Source organism: Pagrus pagrus (genome assembly GCF_965226575.1).
Source record: "Pagrus pagrus genome assembly, chromosome: 8".
Taxonomy (NCBI): Eukaryota; Metazoa; Chordata; class Actinopteri; order Spariformes; family Sparidae; genus Pagrus; species Pagrus pagrus.
The window spans coordinates 27,951,744-27,968,045 of NC_140192.1; the positions used below are offsets into that span (position 1 = coordinate 27,951,744).

General features: G+C 41.5%; 2 protein-coding genes across 4 annotated transcripts in view; one reads left to right on the plus strand and one right to left on the minus strand.

Moving 5' to 3' along the window:
- The window catches only part of glt1d1 (glycosyltransferase 1 domain containing 1), a 28,151-nt gene extending 25,512 nt beyond the window's left edge, over positions 1–2,639 (plus strand). For 2 of the 3 annotated variants that reach the window (XM_084361047.1, XM_084361048.1), the window contains one exon: positions 1,891–2,639. In XM_084361047.1, the coding sequence (XP_084217173.1) occupies positions 1,891–2,037 (147 nt within the window). In that variant the 3' untranslated portion in view covers positions 2,038–2,639. The remainder of the gene's footprint in view (positions 1–1,890) is intronic. The other variant, XM_084361049.1, reaches the window with a different exon arrangement.
- A 302-nt stretch (positions 2,640–2,941) lies between these two features.
- Positions 2,942–16,302, minus strand: part of LOC311261979 (transmembrane protein 132D) — a 37,523-nt gene continuing 24,162 nt past the window's right edge. Inside the window, exons 4-9 of the mRNA XM_084361050.1 lie at positions 14,672–14,864; positions 10,439–10,582; positions 7,294–7,499; positions 6,760–7,024; positions 5,068–5,259; positions 2,942–4,979 (exon numbers count right to left, since the gene is read on the minus strand). Coding sequence (XP_084217176.1) covers positions 3,666–4,979; positions 5,068–5,259; positions 6,760–7,024; positions 7,294–7,499; positions 10,439–10,582; positions 14,672–14,864 — 2,314 coding nt within the window. The 3' untranslated portion in view covers positions 2,942–3,665. The remainder of the gene's footprint in view (positions 4,980–5,067; positions 5,260–6,759; positions 7,025–7,293; positions 7,500–10,438; positions 10,583–14,671; positions 14,865–16,302) is intronic.

Here is a 16,302-nt window from a genome sequence, read left to right on the forward strand (position 1 = left end):
AATCCAGGCAGAGGGCTGCAGGGTCTCCGCAGAAAGGAGACATTAACATGCCCTTTCTCCCCATTCAAGTCTCCCTTTCTGTCTATTTCCGTCATGTTGGGTCCTTTATGTCATTTTGTCCTGTTATGTCAGCAGTGCGTGTTGTGCACTGATAGGTTTAAATAAGTCTTTTACTGTTGGGAAAGCGGCGTGCAATGAGATAATTCCCCTCAAATGCATCATAACTAAAGCAATGTAAGGGGTAGAAAGTACAGATACTTGTGTTCAAATGCAGGGAGTCAAAGTAAAAAGTAACAACACGCAAGTAAAGTACAGATACCTGAAAAATCTACTTACGTACAGTAACAAAGTATTTGTACTTCATTATGTCCCACCTCTGGTAAGCATATTAGAGGAGTAAAGTTATAGGTTATATTGTTTAGGCCTATACTCGGAAATCAGACTGTAATTGACTTGATTTACAGATATGTGAAAATTAAGATACGATTTCTTAGAGACGGGATCATTTTTTGGCAGACAATACTCTGTTTTTTTCAAAGGCTCATCTCTGGACAGCTTTAATAGCTCGATCTGTATCTAGTTTATTGTCACGTTTTGCAGTTTGGAGTTCGGTTCCATCATATCCCCAGTCGAGATACTTACCGGCATCCTGGTTATTAATTTTCATCCAAAGCTTCTGTTACACACTTTTATTTTAAGCCCCAAATTTAAAGTACAAACAGTGCCTATGGCTTTTAATGCACGTGGAGAATAGCATATGTTAAGACCAGATGACAGAGGGCTCGAGCACCATCCAGTCAAGACACTATGCTCTAGCGTAATGTTGTTATAGAGATAAGTCCTCTCCGTGGGGGGGACGGGTCACGTGTGCTCAGCTGATCTGCCAGGAGGATGCTTTCACAGATGGTTGCAGCAACTTGGGCTGGATAAGCCCCAACCTCAGCCAGACAGCGAGTGTGAGTCTATTGGCCTTTAACTTTTCCTGAAGTGGATCCCACTCTTGTGCATGCTTTGAAAATTCTCTCTTATTTTTGATTGACAGTGTTTCTGGTTCTTTAATATTTCAATGTAATTGCGTGGGAAGTATAGGTATCAAGAAATGTGTCCAGAGAAACACAAGTACTTGAAAGCTTTAAAGAAAAAAAACAGCACTCTCTGCCTGCCTCTATAATTTGCACCAGCAGTGAAATGATTATAAGCACGCTGATCATAAGTTGAGCTTTAATCCTTTTGCTAAGGATTTGAAGCTCTCATATAGCCATGCACAAGAGCTGTTTCCTTCCAAGAGCCTCTCCAGACGTAATCACATCTATTAAATGAAGTGAAGTACAGTGAATTGGCCTGCTGACTAGTAGCGGCTAAAACTTGGTGTACCCTTTGGCTCTTTACTGCAGTAAATGTTGGCTCCAATGTTGCAGGAACACTTTAAGACACTTTTACTTCATTTATGTTGGAGACTTCATCTGTCTGCTCGGCCAACACATGGGATTCAGGATGGTGTGTGGGTACAACACATCTCATTCAGTGCTGAGCGATAGCTTTGATTTTCATCCTCATCTTCTCCTCCCCATGTCCCCGTGACAGCTGTTGTGGTAGTATCGTTGTAGCAGTCAGCGGTAGCAGTCACTTTGTTTTTTCTTTCTTAATCAGTGAGAGGTGGCAGCTATTGCCGTATTTGGATCCGGAGCTGCAAATATCTCCTTCCTTTGGCAAAAATGCCGACATTTTTGAAGTATTTCCTAATCAGCACACAGGCTTTTATCTGGGTTCTGTTCTCGTGCCTTGGATTATCTTTTATGCTTTAAAAAAATATATCTTCAGGCGACTTCAATGGTGAGCTTTAAGTGGCATTTGGCAGTAAATGAGATGTTTTGCCTTTATCATCGCCAGGAATTTGTGCATCAATCTCAGAGGCTGTTGTCAGATCATGAGCTGAGAGAGAGAGTGGTGAGGAATGGAAAACTCTACGTGGAAGAGCATCACAGCCTGAAACAGGAGAGAGAAACCTACCAGCGGCTGGTGGACACTCTGCTCTGAGTGTAAGGAGACAGCTTTCAGCCCCAATACTTTCTCAGGAACTTCAGCAACATTTTCCGAACATAGATAAAAAATATCACAGATGTCTTTATTCTCAGTATGTTATGAAATTGCACCTCAAAGGTGTAAGTGCAATTAATCCTGTTTTATCCTGTATATGCTGCAGAACACTTTGAACCAAAGATCTAATATAGAAGTGGTTGGTTGTCTTTTTAAAAACTATATTTTATGTATTTAAAATTGACGATGTACTGTTATTTATGGTTTAGTAAAAATATAGAAAGATCTATTATCTGTATTTTCATTTGGATTAATAAAAAGGGATTACAATACTGCATGTTTTTTTAATCTGAAAACACGGTTGCACTCTGGGGTGTGTCCCCATGTAAAAAAAAAAAAGCTGCAAATGTGCGCTCTTGAACGCCCACCTAGATAAAACATGATATAGTGCCCTTCCAGTGGAGAAAAGGTGATGCAGTGGCAGTTTGCAACACTTCAAATGTTAACATTTCAATCTTAATACAACAAGTCTAATCTCAGCCAGGGTTTAAAACTGTTTCACAATAAAGAATCACAAGTTCCTGCATGCTTGTGCAACCACATGCAGCTGGTGTCCTTTTTATTTCCCCTTGTGACACTGCCATGTCTGAAAATGTATGAGTTGTAAAATGATCATTCCTTCTATTAAGAAAACGTGTCTATTTGTCATACAGAAAATTCTGGAAGTGCCATTAAATCTTGATTGCACAGTCCAATGTACTTTTGCTAAAAACAGTCTTTTGCTTCCAGTCTGTATGCCACCACATTCATTTTTAATAAAGTGCAACGGTTTGGTTGCAAGTTTCCAGCAAAGACTCCATTTGTTAAAAGGGCAGAGGGGCACACAGTGTCTTGTAATTTGTAGTTACAATGGTTGATTTTGGGGCAATGGCTGGTGAGAAAAACATGACTGCTCTGTCAAAAGTTTTGCACTGTGCCACGTTTTTTATGCAACTGCAAAACTGAGCATTACACAACATATCGAGAAACATCAGTATCTGACCTGCATATGGCTCTAGTAAAAACGTGTAGAAAATCAAGTGAAAGGCAATATTTGAGATCATTGTATTTTAATGAAAAAAACAAATGAAAATTAGATCAACTTAAATTTACAAAGGGTCTTTGATATTACATAATAGAAACACCCACTTTAGTTAGAATTATGTTTAATTAAAGCCACATTTTTGGTGAAACCGATATCTGTCAGACTGATTACTGGTAATCAATATACTGTCATTTTTATTAGGGATACTTTTTCAGTGTGTCTTTGTACGATATATACCAGCATGTGAGTGCAAAACTTTAGAGAAGTAGATATTCACATGCAGCATTAACATTTGGTGGCTTTAAACATTGTGTAAATAAAAGTCCTTCAGGTCAACCATCTTAAACGTCACCACACACCTCCACAGTCTGATATTAACAATAATATACAGTACATGTACATGTAAAAGGCCTTGATAGGTAATGAAATGTAGAGGAGGGCAATTCCAAAATCACATATTCTAGACAGTTGTTGGAGTTAACAAAGGCATTGAGGTGATCAAAGCCACATCTACTGTACATGTGAAGTCCGATCAGGTTTTTTATTATAACTGTTCCCCAGGCTCTGTAATGGGCACTTGGGGTTCCTCCTCACAACTGTCCTGCTTCCCAACCCAATGGATGCCATGGCCGTTCTCCCTGGGTGGAAGATGTGGTGAATGTTGGCGTTCCATGGTGGAGAAGGTGGTGAACTGGACCCTCTTTCTCTTGCTGGTGGGCGAGTGGACAGACTCGCTGTGCATAGTTTTGCTCCTGTGGGAGCCCACGCAGCTGACGGGAGAGTCTGTAACAGAGGCCAGGCAGCTGGGCCTTCTGGACAGAGAGACAGACTTGTCAGGCCCAATGTCTATGACGGTGGTTGTAGTCTGGGGGCCTTGCTGGACAGGACTGCCCGGCACGCTCATCACCAGCTCGGCATCTGTGCCGAGCCATACCCAGTCATGCCTGTGTCCTGTGGGCTCCTGGCCATGAGAGGGAGGCTTCTTGTGCCTGAACTTAACAACATATGAGATGCAATTAACCAGAAAAACCAGGATGGCCAGGCAAAAGACACCCAACAGAGCATACATGCCAATCTCCAAGTCAGTGAGCGGCCGGTTGGCCATCAAGTCTTCACCGCCAATTTCTATCTCCGTCTCCTGCCCAGGTACTCCCACCTTGGTGGGGAAGTTATTATAGTTTACCAGGTTCCCGGGGGCCTTCACAGTGCTAGTAAAGCTAACACTGCTCATATCCTCCACAATCATATTGTCTGAGCTATATGCTTTGCTGCTGTCACTGGGGCTGCTCATCATGCTGATATTCACCACGCTTGTAGGGCTGCTGGGGTTTCCTGAATTGCCGGTCTTACCCACACCTCCGAGGGTCCCACTGGTCAAGAAGGTCCGCTGTGTAGATTTGATGGTGGTTGTGATCTTTTGCACGGCACTCTCCTCTTTATCAGAGGTTGAGCTGCGCACAGGAGGATCCTGGGACGGCCTTCTTCGCTTCCTCTCGCTGTCCACCTCGTCTCCATCATTGCCACTGTCCTTGCCACTGACAGTGCTGTTGTAGTTGCTGCTAGTATTTCCACCTGGGCGCCGGCTGTTCACCTGAAACTTGACCTTGAGGTTGCCGTTACCCACAGCCACAGTGCTTTTGCGTTTGGATTTTTGGCAGTCCTCACAGATGGACATCTCTACTCTGACCAGGACTCCCTCGCCTTCACCCTCTGCCACCACAGCTGGAGGCGTGCCCTGCACTGACACCACCCCCTGATCTAGAGATGTCACAGTCAGTCGGTAGTAAGCAGGATCATAAATGTCAAGAGGTGTCTGGCTTCCATCACTGAACATCACCCAGGCACTCACCAGAGCTTCCTAAAAGAACAGAAAATAGGAAAAATTGTGACTGTGCTTTTAATCAATGGTTCATCTGTGAGACATTTAGGTGGATTAGGACTGTTACCTGTTTGGGGCTCTGTAGAACCTCCTGTGCGGTCGTGGTAGCCAGGATGGCCCTGTTGCTTCCAGTGCTTAGCTGTAAAGTCATGGAGAGGCCTGTAACCATTTGGACCCCCAACTCTGTGATGGTCACTTTGTCATCCACGACTTTGATGGTTGTTTTTGCCAAGATTGTGTCAGACAGTGGAGAAAACACCTGTCACAGAACAATATCAGATACAATAAATTAATGAGGGTGCCTCAGACTGTATCGCCTTACCAGGACCAGTTCTGTCGCCCCTGTTCAAAGTTAAACTTGGCCCAGAGTAGAACTGAACAGAAAATGAAAATCCCATTAATATTTCAAATCGAGGATGATGATTATTAGCCATAATTTCTTCACCATCTGAGATAGACTTACCACTAGCTATGAGATTCTGAAATGATGATATATGCTCCTGTCGAGGCCACAAGTCCATATGATATTAACCTAATTTTAAGAAAAACACGCTATATTCACGAGGTCATGAAGAAGTACCACACTACCCACAATCCTAAAGCGTAACAGCAATGTCTCTAATTGGTCGAACTCGCTGTTACCATGGATGTTTTTACCAAGTCAGTCAAAGTCATGGTGGTTAGCAAGTTACTGTTACTGCAATCAGATTGTTTAAGTTACATTTACCACAGAGCGACCATGATTTCCCTTTCTGACATGCTGCACTTTTTAAGAGATGAGGAAAAGTGACTGGTGAAAATCGCTGCAAGTCAGACCCTGTATGAGTGTTTGTGAGTTTGAAGTTGTGGGAAAAGAATCATTCATAAATAATATGTCTTTGCCCTCTTTCAGTTTTCCATTTATTTGTCTTTATTTTCTTATTGTTTTTGTCTCTGAGTCAAATTTGTGTGGTTAAGATTCATCTCGTAGTTGGTTGACTAGGTTCCAGCCTTTAAGGATAAGTTCACACAAACATTGAAATTCAGTCATTATCTACTCACCTCCATGCTGATAGAAAGTCAGGTGAAGTTTCGTAGTCCACAAAACATTTCTGGAGCTTCACAGCTAAACAGCGTTATAGCATTCTCCTCAACAACTGAAGTAGGCCGGAACTTGTTTTTAAAGTTCTAGTCTCCAGAAGCCCCGAAATCCAAAATTGATTTTAAAAGGCGATATTGACCCCATCGCACGGTTGAGCTTGTGCACCGACTTCAGATAGGGTGCGTGCTCACGCTTTTAGCTTAGCACCTACAGTGAGGATTTCGGCTTACAGAAGAGTGCAAATAAAGTCTTGTCATATCAATTTGGGATCTCTTTGGGAGACTTGGATTTTGCTAGATGAGCTGTATGGAGCCATTTTAGGATTTTTTCCCCCCATTACATCAGTTGTTTCGGAGAATTTTGCAACACTGTTTTGCTGTGAACCTCCAGAAATGTTTTGTGGAATATAAAACTTCACCTGACTTTCCATCAGCATGGGGGTGTGTAGATGAATTTTCATTTTTGGGTGAACTTTTCCTTTAAGACTCTCGATATCAATGGGAGATTCACTTTGGGAACCAGAGCCAATGTGTTTGGTCACTGTTGAACTCAATGAACCTTAAACCCAACTTTTCTTTACTCCTTGATCAGACAATAAGACAAAAGACCAGCTGCTTGTTACTGTGGCGTTGGTCACAGGCTGCTCAGGACAACCTTAACTTTATTTCAGTTTAATACCTGGATGCTGGTGGTCCCAAGGTCTCGCCCTGACAGCACCCTTCCTGCCTGCAGCCTTGCCACTCGAGTGTCCTCCACCTTCATGAAGTATCGAACCAGCCTTGTGACATCCACCTGCCAATCCGAGCCCAGGAAGTAGACCTTAGGATCCCGAGGGTCTTCCTGCTCTGCCATAAAGTGAGTCAGCACCCGCACCGTGGCGTGCTGAAACTGGAGCATGCAGCCCTTCCCCTTCTTGTCGTCTTCCTCACTGTTCCAGCCAGCTCTGGGACATGAGCACAGAAACACACGTGCGGGTCACACCTGTCACACGTTAAATGCTTTGAGCTGCTATACTCCAATCACTCAAGCCCGTCTCTTTGCTTGATTGGATCACGTTGAGATATTGCAGCACATTATGTAATGGAATCAAAACCTTAAACCCTTGGAGAGATATGATTTGGATTTGTGTGAGCTAAAGGATGCTTCTAGAAATCTCATCTAGGAACCAAATAAAAGGAGTTTTTATGTGAATGGATTGTTTGCGTGTCCCACCTTTTCGAGGTCAGTATGGGGACCCTCCAGCTTTTGATCTGGCTCAGCTCTGTGTCTGACACCTCAATCTGGAGGGGGAGTCGGGGCATCCACACGTTCAGTTCAAGCTGAGCACTCAGGTAGCTGTAGGTAAAGTTTACCATCATCTTCACCTTGCCCCTCGTCTCTTTGCCATTCACGAAAACATAGTCGCACCTGTCCGACACCTGGTTAGGAGGAAATAATATATAAAGGGAACAATCCATCACAACATGAATATATTATCATTTTAATTTCCCTGATAATATCAAAGAGTTTGCGTAAGTACGTTCGAGTAAACAATCTATATCAAACTCTGAATGAGACGGTAGTCAATGCGGGAGATGTTAGTCATCCCACCAATGACAAAAAATAATCAAATATTCTCATAAAAGTCACTATTTTAACAAATAGGCCATTCTTACAGCAACAAATGGCCTTGCGGCAGTTTTGCACTGCATGTGTTACCATAGTAATGTCAGCTTGCTGTAATAAACCACTGTGATGATCACCAGTCCGAAGCGTTAGGAAGAGGCAGCATTGCAATTTTATGTAAATCAAAATATCATGTGGTGCTGCGCAGAACATCAGTCCTTCACAGCCAAGTGCATTCATTACTCCGTAATTTCAAAAGTGACCTTGGCAAGTTTGGGCGACTGCTCAAAGATCTCATGGACATTTTGAGACAAGAGTCAATAGGTTTTTTTCTTGGTCCTCTCAACAACCGCTGCTTTAAACAAATTGGATAATTAACACGGCATTGGAATTCAGTCACTAGCTTCTGGAAGTGCACAGGGGAGTGGAGGGGGGGCAGTGACTTTGACGGATAGCCTTAGGAGCAATAGGAATAGCAAATACATTCCCGCTCTCATTTTATGTAAAGCCAACAGTTAGCTAGAGGATGTGCTGTCACATGGATATGCTATTTTTGAGAGGATCTTGTGTCATCATTGCATCTGAGCGTCAGCCATCCTGAACCCATGACCAAAGCTTAAGCCTTAGAATGGCCACATCACTGAGTCACCCTCACTGCTAACTGAGATGCTCTGACTGACCTCTTCTCTGAGAATAATCCTATGCTTGATTTATATCCAAAGAGCAGATTTACAATATGTGGTGCTGAAAGCCCTTGAACCGTTGTTATGGAAAATTTCTAATGCAAGCATGGAACAATAGACAAGAGCTGACTTCAGTGAAGTCCTCTGGAGTTCTCATGGTTTTAATTGGGTGTGGAGGCAGTCAACCAGTCATCCATGATCTAAGACACTGAGCTCATTTCTTCTTTTTCAGACAAGCGTCTACCAAGAGCTCCACTGAACTTCTATAAGCCATGTTCAAATAATATTGTGAAGCATCAGTTGAAAGGGAATGCCATTTTAATGTGTCAACCGCCCACTCATCCTAGTCAGTCTCATTCTGCAGCCAAGAATATCCCTCAGTGTTTTTGGTGTCAAAGTAAATATTTATTTAAATGGGATTTGACTTTCATCACCGGGTACAGTATTAAAGACTGGCAGTAATTTGAAAACGCTGAAATGCATGCGTCACTGACACAACTGTGACTACTTCCCTTGTGCAAATAGCACAAGTTAAATAAGTTCTAATGATTATGCAGAAGTACTATAATATATATTTTGCAAAGGGGCAAATTAAGTTCAGGCATTACACTGAGTTCAGGCTTGATGTAAATCAGTTAGTCAAATTGCTCTACCATGCCATAAAGCGTCCTGATTAATCAACCATGTAGACATCCATGCGCAATATGTCCCTGCTTAAAATGTTCAAGTGCCAATCCTTCAATCCCAAACTGACAAAGAGAATGTCTGTGCACATTTTAAGTCTCTCCATCATTCATGCATATTTGAAAAACCTCTCTGTCGCTTCAGATTAGAGGTTGTTTTGCTTTTGTTTTGTCACGTGAGCGATCCATTCTACATAAATCCTTCCCCATCTATCACTAGCAGATTTGATACTCTTCAGGCACACCAGAAGAGAAAAAATATCTGAGTCAAGCTGTTAGACTAAGAAGATTAAAGGGAATATTTGTGACTGAAGCTGCTCTCCGGTCAGCAAATACACTGAGAGCTACAGTAGGCTTAGGACAGCAACAAAGACAGCTACATTACAGGGTGGAAAAGAATTATTTAGGCCACATCCGGCCTCTTGACATCCTCATGTAATCCTGCTTTTCTTCTAACTGACACCCATCTGCACTTTAATACGTGTGCATTTACTGTTTACACTGTACTGTGGATCTCCTCAGAGAGCGACACTCTGAACAGAATATTATTAGCCGAGCTGTGTTGTTTGCTAAACCTACTTTGGGATGAATTTGACCAGAAAAAAACCTTATTAGAGGTCTGGAGTTTACTGCATGTGTTCATTCTTTGTTTACAATCCCACTTTACCCTTGAGTAAATACATTCACAGCCTCTGACCTCAGGGTCCAGGGACCCGACTTTCAATTTCATCAGTAAACAAAGCCGGCTTTTGGCAGTCAGCCGTGCTCAGGTCTGCGGGATAAAAGGGACAAGTCACCGGATGGGAGCACTGTGACAGACTGTGAGGTCATCTGTGGTGAGTGATTTAGCTCAGTGACTGTTCGTTGTCCGGGGTGATTGATGGGTGATGTTGTTAGAGCCCAGCTAATAGTTTGTTTTACCGTGTGGAAAAGAGGCAGAGAGCAGAGGTGACTTTGGCACGACTTATTTGTCCGCACCTATCAAACATGAAACCAACCTTGCCCCCATGGAGCCTTTTTTTTTTTTTTTAACAGTCACTCCAAATTGCCCCCACGCCACTTGCTGTAAGGGCGGGACAAGACACAGACATCTCACATTTCTCCATCTATTGCTGCTAGAATCATCTTCTGTTCTCAGGTTACCATTCACTGTACATGCAGTGGTGAGATGATTTTTACACAACTCCTCTGCATCAAAAGTGAAGGTTAAATGAAGAGCCTTTTCATTGTCAATGTGTCCTCATTATAAAATCGCTACAGTAAAACTATTCCACTCATAATGTGTGAAACAGTAGAAACTAATGAGGATGTTATTTCAGGCTAGAGGCCACTTATTTCCTCTCCAGTATGTGAAAGTATGGAACAAAGAGCAGGACTAGATCCTACCTTGAGAACATCTTCATCAGCGGAGCTGCAGTCTGTGTAGTCAGACACATCAGTCACTACTCCGTCTTCTTCCACAGCTACTGTCCTCACAGGCATCACCACCTTCTTTCCAGTCAGGATAGCTGTATTCAGGATCTCTGTGTCCTGCAGAGAGGAAAATCATTCCATATAATAGAATCACACATACAATGAATTTGTTTTAATTTAATGTTTTAGACATTCAGGCCGAGGTGCCATCTGTGGGGGCGCCGTTGAGTTTTATGCCCGCCTAAAATTTGTGTTTGTTTGTTTATATTAGTTTACACATATACAAATAATACAGATCAATATACACATGAGCAACAACAGGTGTGGTGGAGAGGTGCAAACAGGCCTCAGTGGGGCTTGATCCAGACACTCGCCAGTGTAAATGCCATATTAGTCCATTAAACAAAATAGAAAGAGTAAAATAAAAGATAAAGATGTTAGATTTAGGCTACATGATGATGCATAGTGGGTGATTTTGTTGCTCTGATGGGTTTGTTGTGGGAAGTAAGGGAGAAATACATGCACAACCGTGTATGTACACTGCAAAAAATAAATAAATAAATAAATCAACAGTTTTATAGGATTTTTCCTTTATATTTTTCCAGATTTTCCCTGCATTTTTGCAATACATGAACATATCCATAAAATACAAAAAAATGAAATGTAAATGTAATGCACATTGCAAAAGATCTGTAATTGTGAATACTCGTAAAATGTACTTTTTTTTTTTACAGAAAAATGTGTTTTCACATTATTTTGTTTTTTTAAATTATTAAAAATGTTGCATTCAAGTTTGATACTGCAATTGCATGTATTAAATAAGATACAACTAGTGACAATTAACAGTAAAAGAAATGTTGGTTCTGTAGTTACATTGATGTGTTTGCTAATTGACAGATACTGTATTTATATATAATTATGGAAGTTTTCACAATAAAAACTTTGAATAAATGTGTTTTTATTAACTATCTGGCAGTGACACAACTAGTGAGCAGCTTCACTGTGACGACACCACTTGAATGTGTGAGTGAGACAATGCTGAGATTAATGGCATCTAAGATGGCCCCGTTTTCCCATAATGCCTTGTGCCTTGTAGTTTAAGGTGGCTGTTTCATGCTCTAAAATGCAAATGTTATTTTTTGTTTGTGTTTGTAATGTAAGTTGGTTATTTTTGTGCTGCTTGTAGTTTTTACCATTAGTAAGTTGGGTGTCAGCTATTAATCAGCATTGTGATAATAACTCCTTGTCTCCTGTGTTAAAAAATGTTGAAGGGTTAACATACATGGAAATTGCTACTATTAGTAACAGAGTGCTCTGCTGGTTGACTCACTGGACACTGATACTGACATATTGGTGGTAAACTTATATTGGCTGGTAACTCAAGCACTTGCACAATGTTAACATACCTTTAAATATTATTAAATATACAGCAGTATTTTGATATCTTTAAACAATGTAAATCTAAGGTTTAATGAATGGTATATCACTTTATTAAATTAAACACTTATTTTGATTTCACATAAGATAATATAATAATACCCAACTAATGACATCTTCAAATTTAAGCCTGATTATTTTTTATTATAATGGTGCTCAACCATATTTAAAAGTAACCGCTTTGTTTTTATATGTGTAAATATCCTTGATTAAACATTAAAAGGCCAAAAACAGATCTGACATAAAATTAAAGCTAAAAACTGTATTTACGGAAAATCACTGTGTCTTTATGAGACAAAGAAAGTGGATCAGATGAGTGATCGCAGAATGATTTGTTCTCGTTGGTGATTTTCTGTGCCCTTAAAGCTGCACCCAAACTCTCTTAGAGCATGCAGTGTCCACACAGCCTGACAAAACTTTTAACTAAAATCGGTGCCAATGCAGGTATCTGATATTTCCATGCAATAAAGAAAGTTTTCTGAGATAGGAGCACTGTAAAAAGGTAGAAAAAAACAGGCTGAAGGTAGATTAGACAGGGGCAATGAAGTGTAACTCAGTGACTCAGCAGTCCTGATGAGGTAAGAAGTGTCGGTCCCCCCTGTGGGAAGCCAGGGGGTGAGCTTAAGGGGAGTCAAGGCTGGGTGATGGCCAGGTCACCTCGTGGAAGTAAGAGCTAATCTTGGACTTTTCTGCACAGGCATGTCCCTCAGAGCGATGACCTATCAGTTCAGACATGATCAAATGGACGTGGACTAAGAATAATCTCTCCACATATACAGTACGACCTGTCCTTTAATGCCCGATGTATTATTAAAAAGGGCAGCTGTAGCAGGTACAACGAAGTCATCCACTAATCGCAGGGCGGGTTGCTTGGATCCCTGGGTGACTCTGGCCACATGTCGAAGTCTCCTCAAGCAAGTCACTGAGCCCCTATCGCTCAGGATGATTAGGCCAGTGCCTTGCAGGGTAGCTGTCTTCAAGTTGTAAAGTGCTTTGGGTAAAAATGCTATATAAATGCAGTGTGTGTGTGTGTGTTTGTTCAGATGTGAATTTATATGCATGGATGCATAATCAAAGCATGAAAATGAAGCAGATGGATATGTGTTGTCCTCTGAGAAAACACACTGTTGTTAATGAAGTTGAAATAATTCAATATTGTGTGTGTGTGTGTGTGTGTGTGTGTGTGTGTGTGTGTGTGTGTGTGTGTGTGTGTGTGTGTGTGTGTGTGTGTGTGTGTGTGTGTGTGTGAATTAGCACAAGAGCAGTGAAGTGCTTCTCGGTCAAGTTCTGTGAATGATCAGTTGAATCAAATTTAACGAGACACTCGTCCACTCAGTACAAAAATGAAGCAGATGGATATGAGTCCCTCGACTGTGAAAACTGGTGTAAATGAGGCTGAAATAATTGAACATCATTTTTTTAAAATTGTCATTAGAATATAGTTAAAAAATACAGATCTGAAGCCTGTGTCAGAGAGGCTTTCACCATTATATAGAAGTATTGAGCAGCAGCACTAGCTGGAGTTCACAGAGCAAGGCTAAGAGTGATCAGTCAGCGTTAATGTCCCCTCGAGCAGACCATCAAATCTCCTCATGTTTGGCCCCCTGCCTGAGGTCGGCTTCTAATCCACAAGAGAGATGAACCATGTCAAATTCACAAATCAGGACACTGAAGTCTACCCTCATAACTTCAAGCACTTTGGCACCATTATGATGGAAATGCAGCAGAGAGAATTGTGAAATGGAAGTCACATCCTGCCCAAAAGTATGACGTAAAGTATAATCATTCTTAACTTTTTAATTGTATAAATGACATATTTCATCAATATTAATTGGTTGAACAACTGTTAAGAAACAGGAAGCAGCAGTCTGAGTGTATTATGTGACTGAGTGTCATGTCTTTGTCATTGTCATGTATTGTTCCTGCAAGAAGATTGACCCTGTCCTGACCTGTATTATCATCCGTCCTGAGTGATCCGATCACAAGCAGACAGCTTAAGATACCGGTGTGAATGCACTAAAGACGCATTGAGGACACACTTGAGATCCGGTCTGGGCCTCATGTGACCACATTCTTCTAGCAGTTTGTACGGACATGTGTCCTGGGCCACACTGAAAGGACCGCCTACTCAACTGACATCCTCTGTGAAACAAGAAGAAGAAGAAGCCACAACAACAGGCAGAATTGATTACACACAGTAAACTGCTGTGAACTGTCCACCTGTGATCGGATTACTTAGGACGGACTTTAATATCAAGTCTGAAAGGGCCATTGACCCTGGTGACACGTCACCTGGTGACGGATTCAATATTGTAATTCAAAGTGGTTTAACCTCTTGTTTAATGTTCCTTATTCAACAGTGGAGATTATGTCATCTATTAATTATAGAGGTAGCATGATGAAGAGGCCTGCGGCACCAAAATAGCAGCACATGAAGCAGCTGTTAGGCGGAGAGGATGACCACATATTGCACGCCAGAACAGAGCATAACAACACAGAAGAGAGGCATCAGCTAGCTGACAGTCAACAACACAAGGTCACTCTCTGCTCAAAATAGAACCCATTTACTAAACAATCCGAAGCATATCCAGTCTTCTGTGTATGCAAACCAGACAGGAATGGATCAGAGCAAAGTGCATTTTCTGATATTTTCATGCATCGACGCTCAAAGGATGCTGTCCAAGTGTTGGCATTATTGGAAAAACTCTGTCACAGCATTGGATGCCAGTTTTACTAATGATTAGTTGTGGAAGCTGTCAGCTAACTCACCATCACAAGAGGGGCCAGGCCAACAAAGTCTCTCTGAGTAGTGTAGATCCTCATGGCTCCTTCAGTCTTGGCTTCATTTTTGAATGTCAATGGTAGATCCAGCTTCCAGATGATCACCTGACTGTCGAGAGGACTGCTCAGCTCGTCCACCTCAAAGTCCATCTGAAGCACCTCCAGCAGACTGCTCTCGAGCCTGAAGGAGAGACAGGATTGGTTAGAAATTTGCAACACATTTTGTGGTTTTCTAAAAGGTTTCTTGAAAATGAATGTGTAAAAAGTGATATGCAAATCAGCGAAACAATAGAAAATATATGTCACTGCGGCCTTCCGTTCTCATATTATGTTTGTATCATTTGGTGCAAGAAGTGCTACATTTGCGTTTTCTGTGAGGGATCTAATTCTTTTAACTTGCAAATTAGCAACATAACGACAGAATCTGTCCACCACAACAACTGATACTTGATATGATTATTTCACCATTGGGGTCTAACAATTCTTCTTCCACGCAGTGAACTCCTGTCGAGAATTATGTCTGAATTAATGTGCAGTGCTGTGCTTATACCGCAGCGTATCCTGCACTCCAGCCTGTGGCTCATTGTTCTCAGAGCAGGACAAGTCAGTGTGGATCCAAATCTATGGGCTGGGAGCCCAAAGGAAAGTGCATCACCGTGCTTTTGTTCTATTTTGTCTTTGTCTGATGAAGACACACTTTGAATTAGAATGTGAGAAATTTCATTTGATAAATAGCATTAAACAAGACCAAGAGTCTACAGGCATGCTAGCAGCTCTGAGGCACAGTAGTGCTTACAGCTGAATGCCAACATCAGCATGCTAACATGCCTCCAGCACGGAAACCTCTGTGCTCTAGTTTCCTTTAGGCTCGTCATCTCTTTGATATACACAGAATGTATTACCTGCTAAAATACCTGCATGCTTTTCATCACATGTGAAACATCAGATAACTGAGTGGCAGCGGAATACGTCTTTGGTTCTCTTATTGAAGTAAAAGTAGTAATAATACAATGTAGAAATGTTCTTATACAAGTTCAAGTTGTGCATAAATACTTGTCACTTAAAGTGAAAGCGTTTCCAAGTGGTATTGTTGTTGGTGCCGTGTTGCAAATACAACTGGATTGTTTCTGTTTTCCTCAGAGTAGCAGCTACCAACAACACAGGGCAAAAACATGTTTATTAATTCATTATATCTATAATGGAAGCGTGAAAGCAGATAGAAAAGGTGCCAGGCTGCCAGCCTGACTGGATCAAGAGTCAGCCTTCATTTTCCTGCCCGGTGGCAGACAGAATAGCATAGTGAAAGCAGGGTTTACAGGGAACCAATCTAAATGCTGATGTTGTCATTATTCTATGGCAGGGGTATCCAAACTTTTTCTCTTGGGGGGCCAAAACTCAAACTTAATGGCGGTCCATGGTAAAAACATACCAGATAGCAAATACCTACTGTTATTGTTTAGTATTGTTTTGTTAAAATGCAAAATGGTACTCGGATTCCAGGTTCCCTTAATTGGGTGACCACCTTTGCATTGTGTCACAAAAAAAAGTAACGCTACAAACATCTGACTGGCCAAATTGAACCTTATAGTGAGCCAACTTTGTTGTTTGTTGTTCTATCA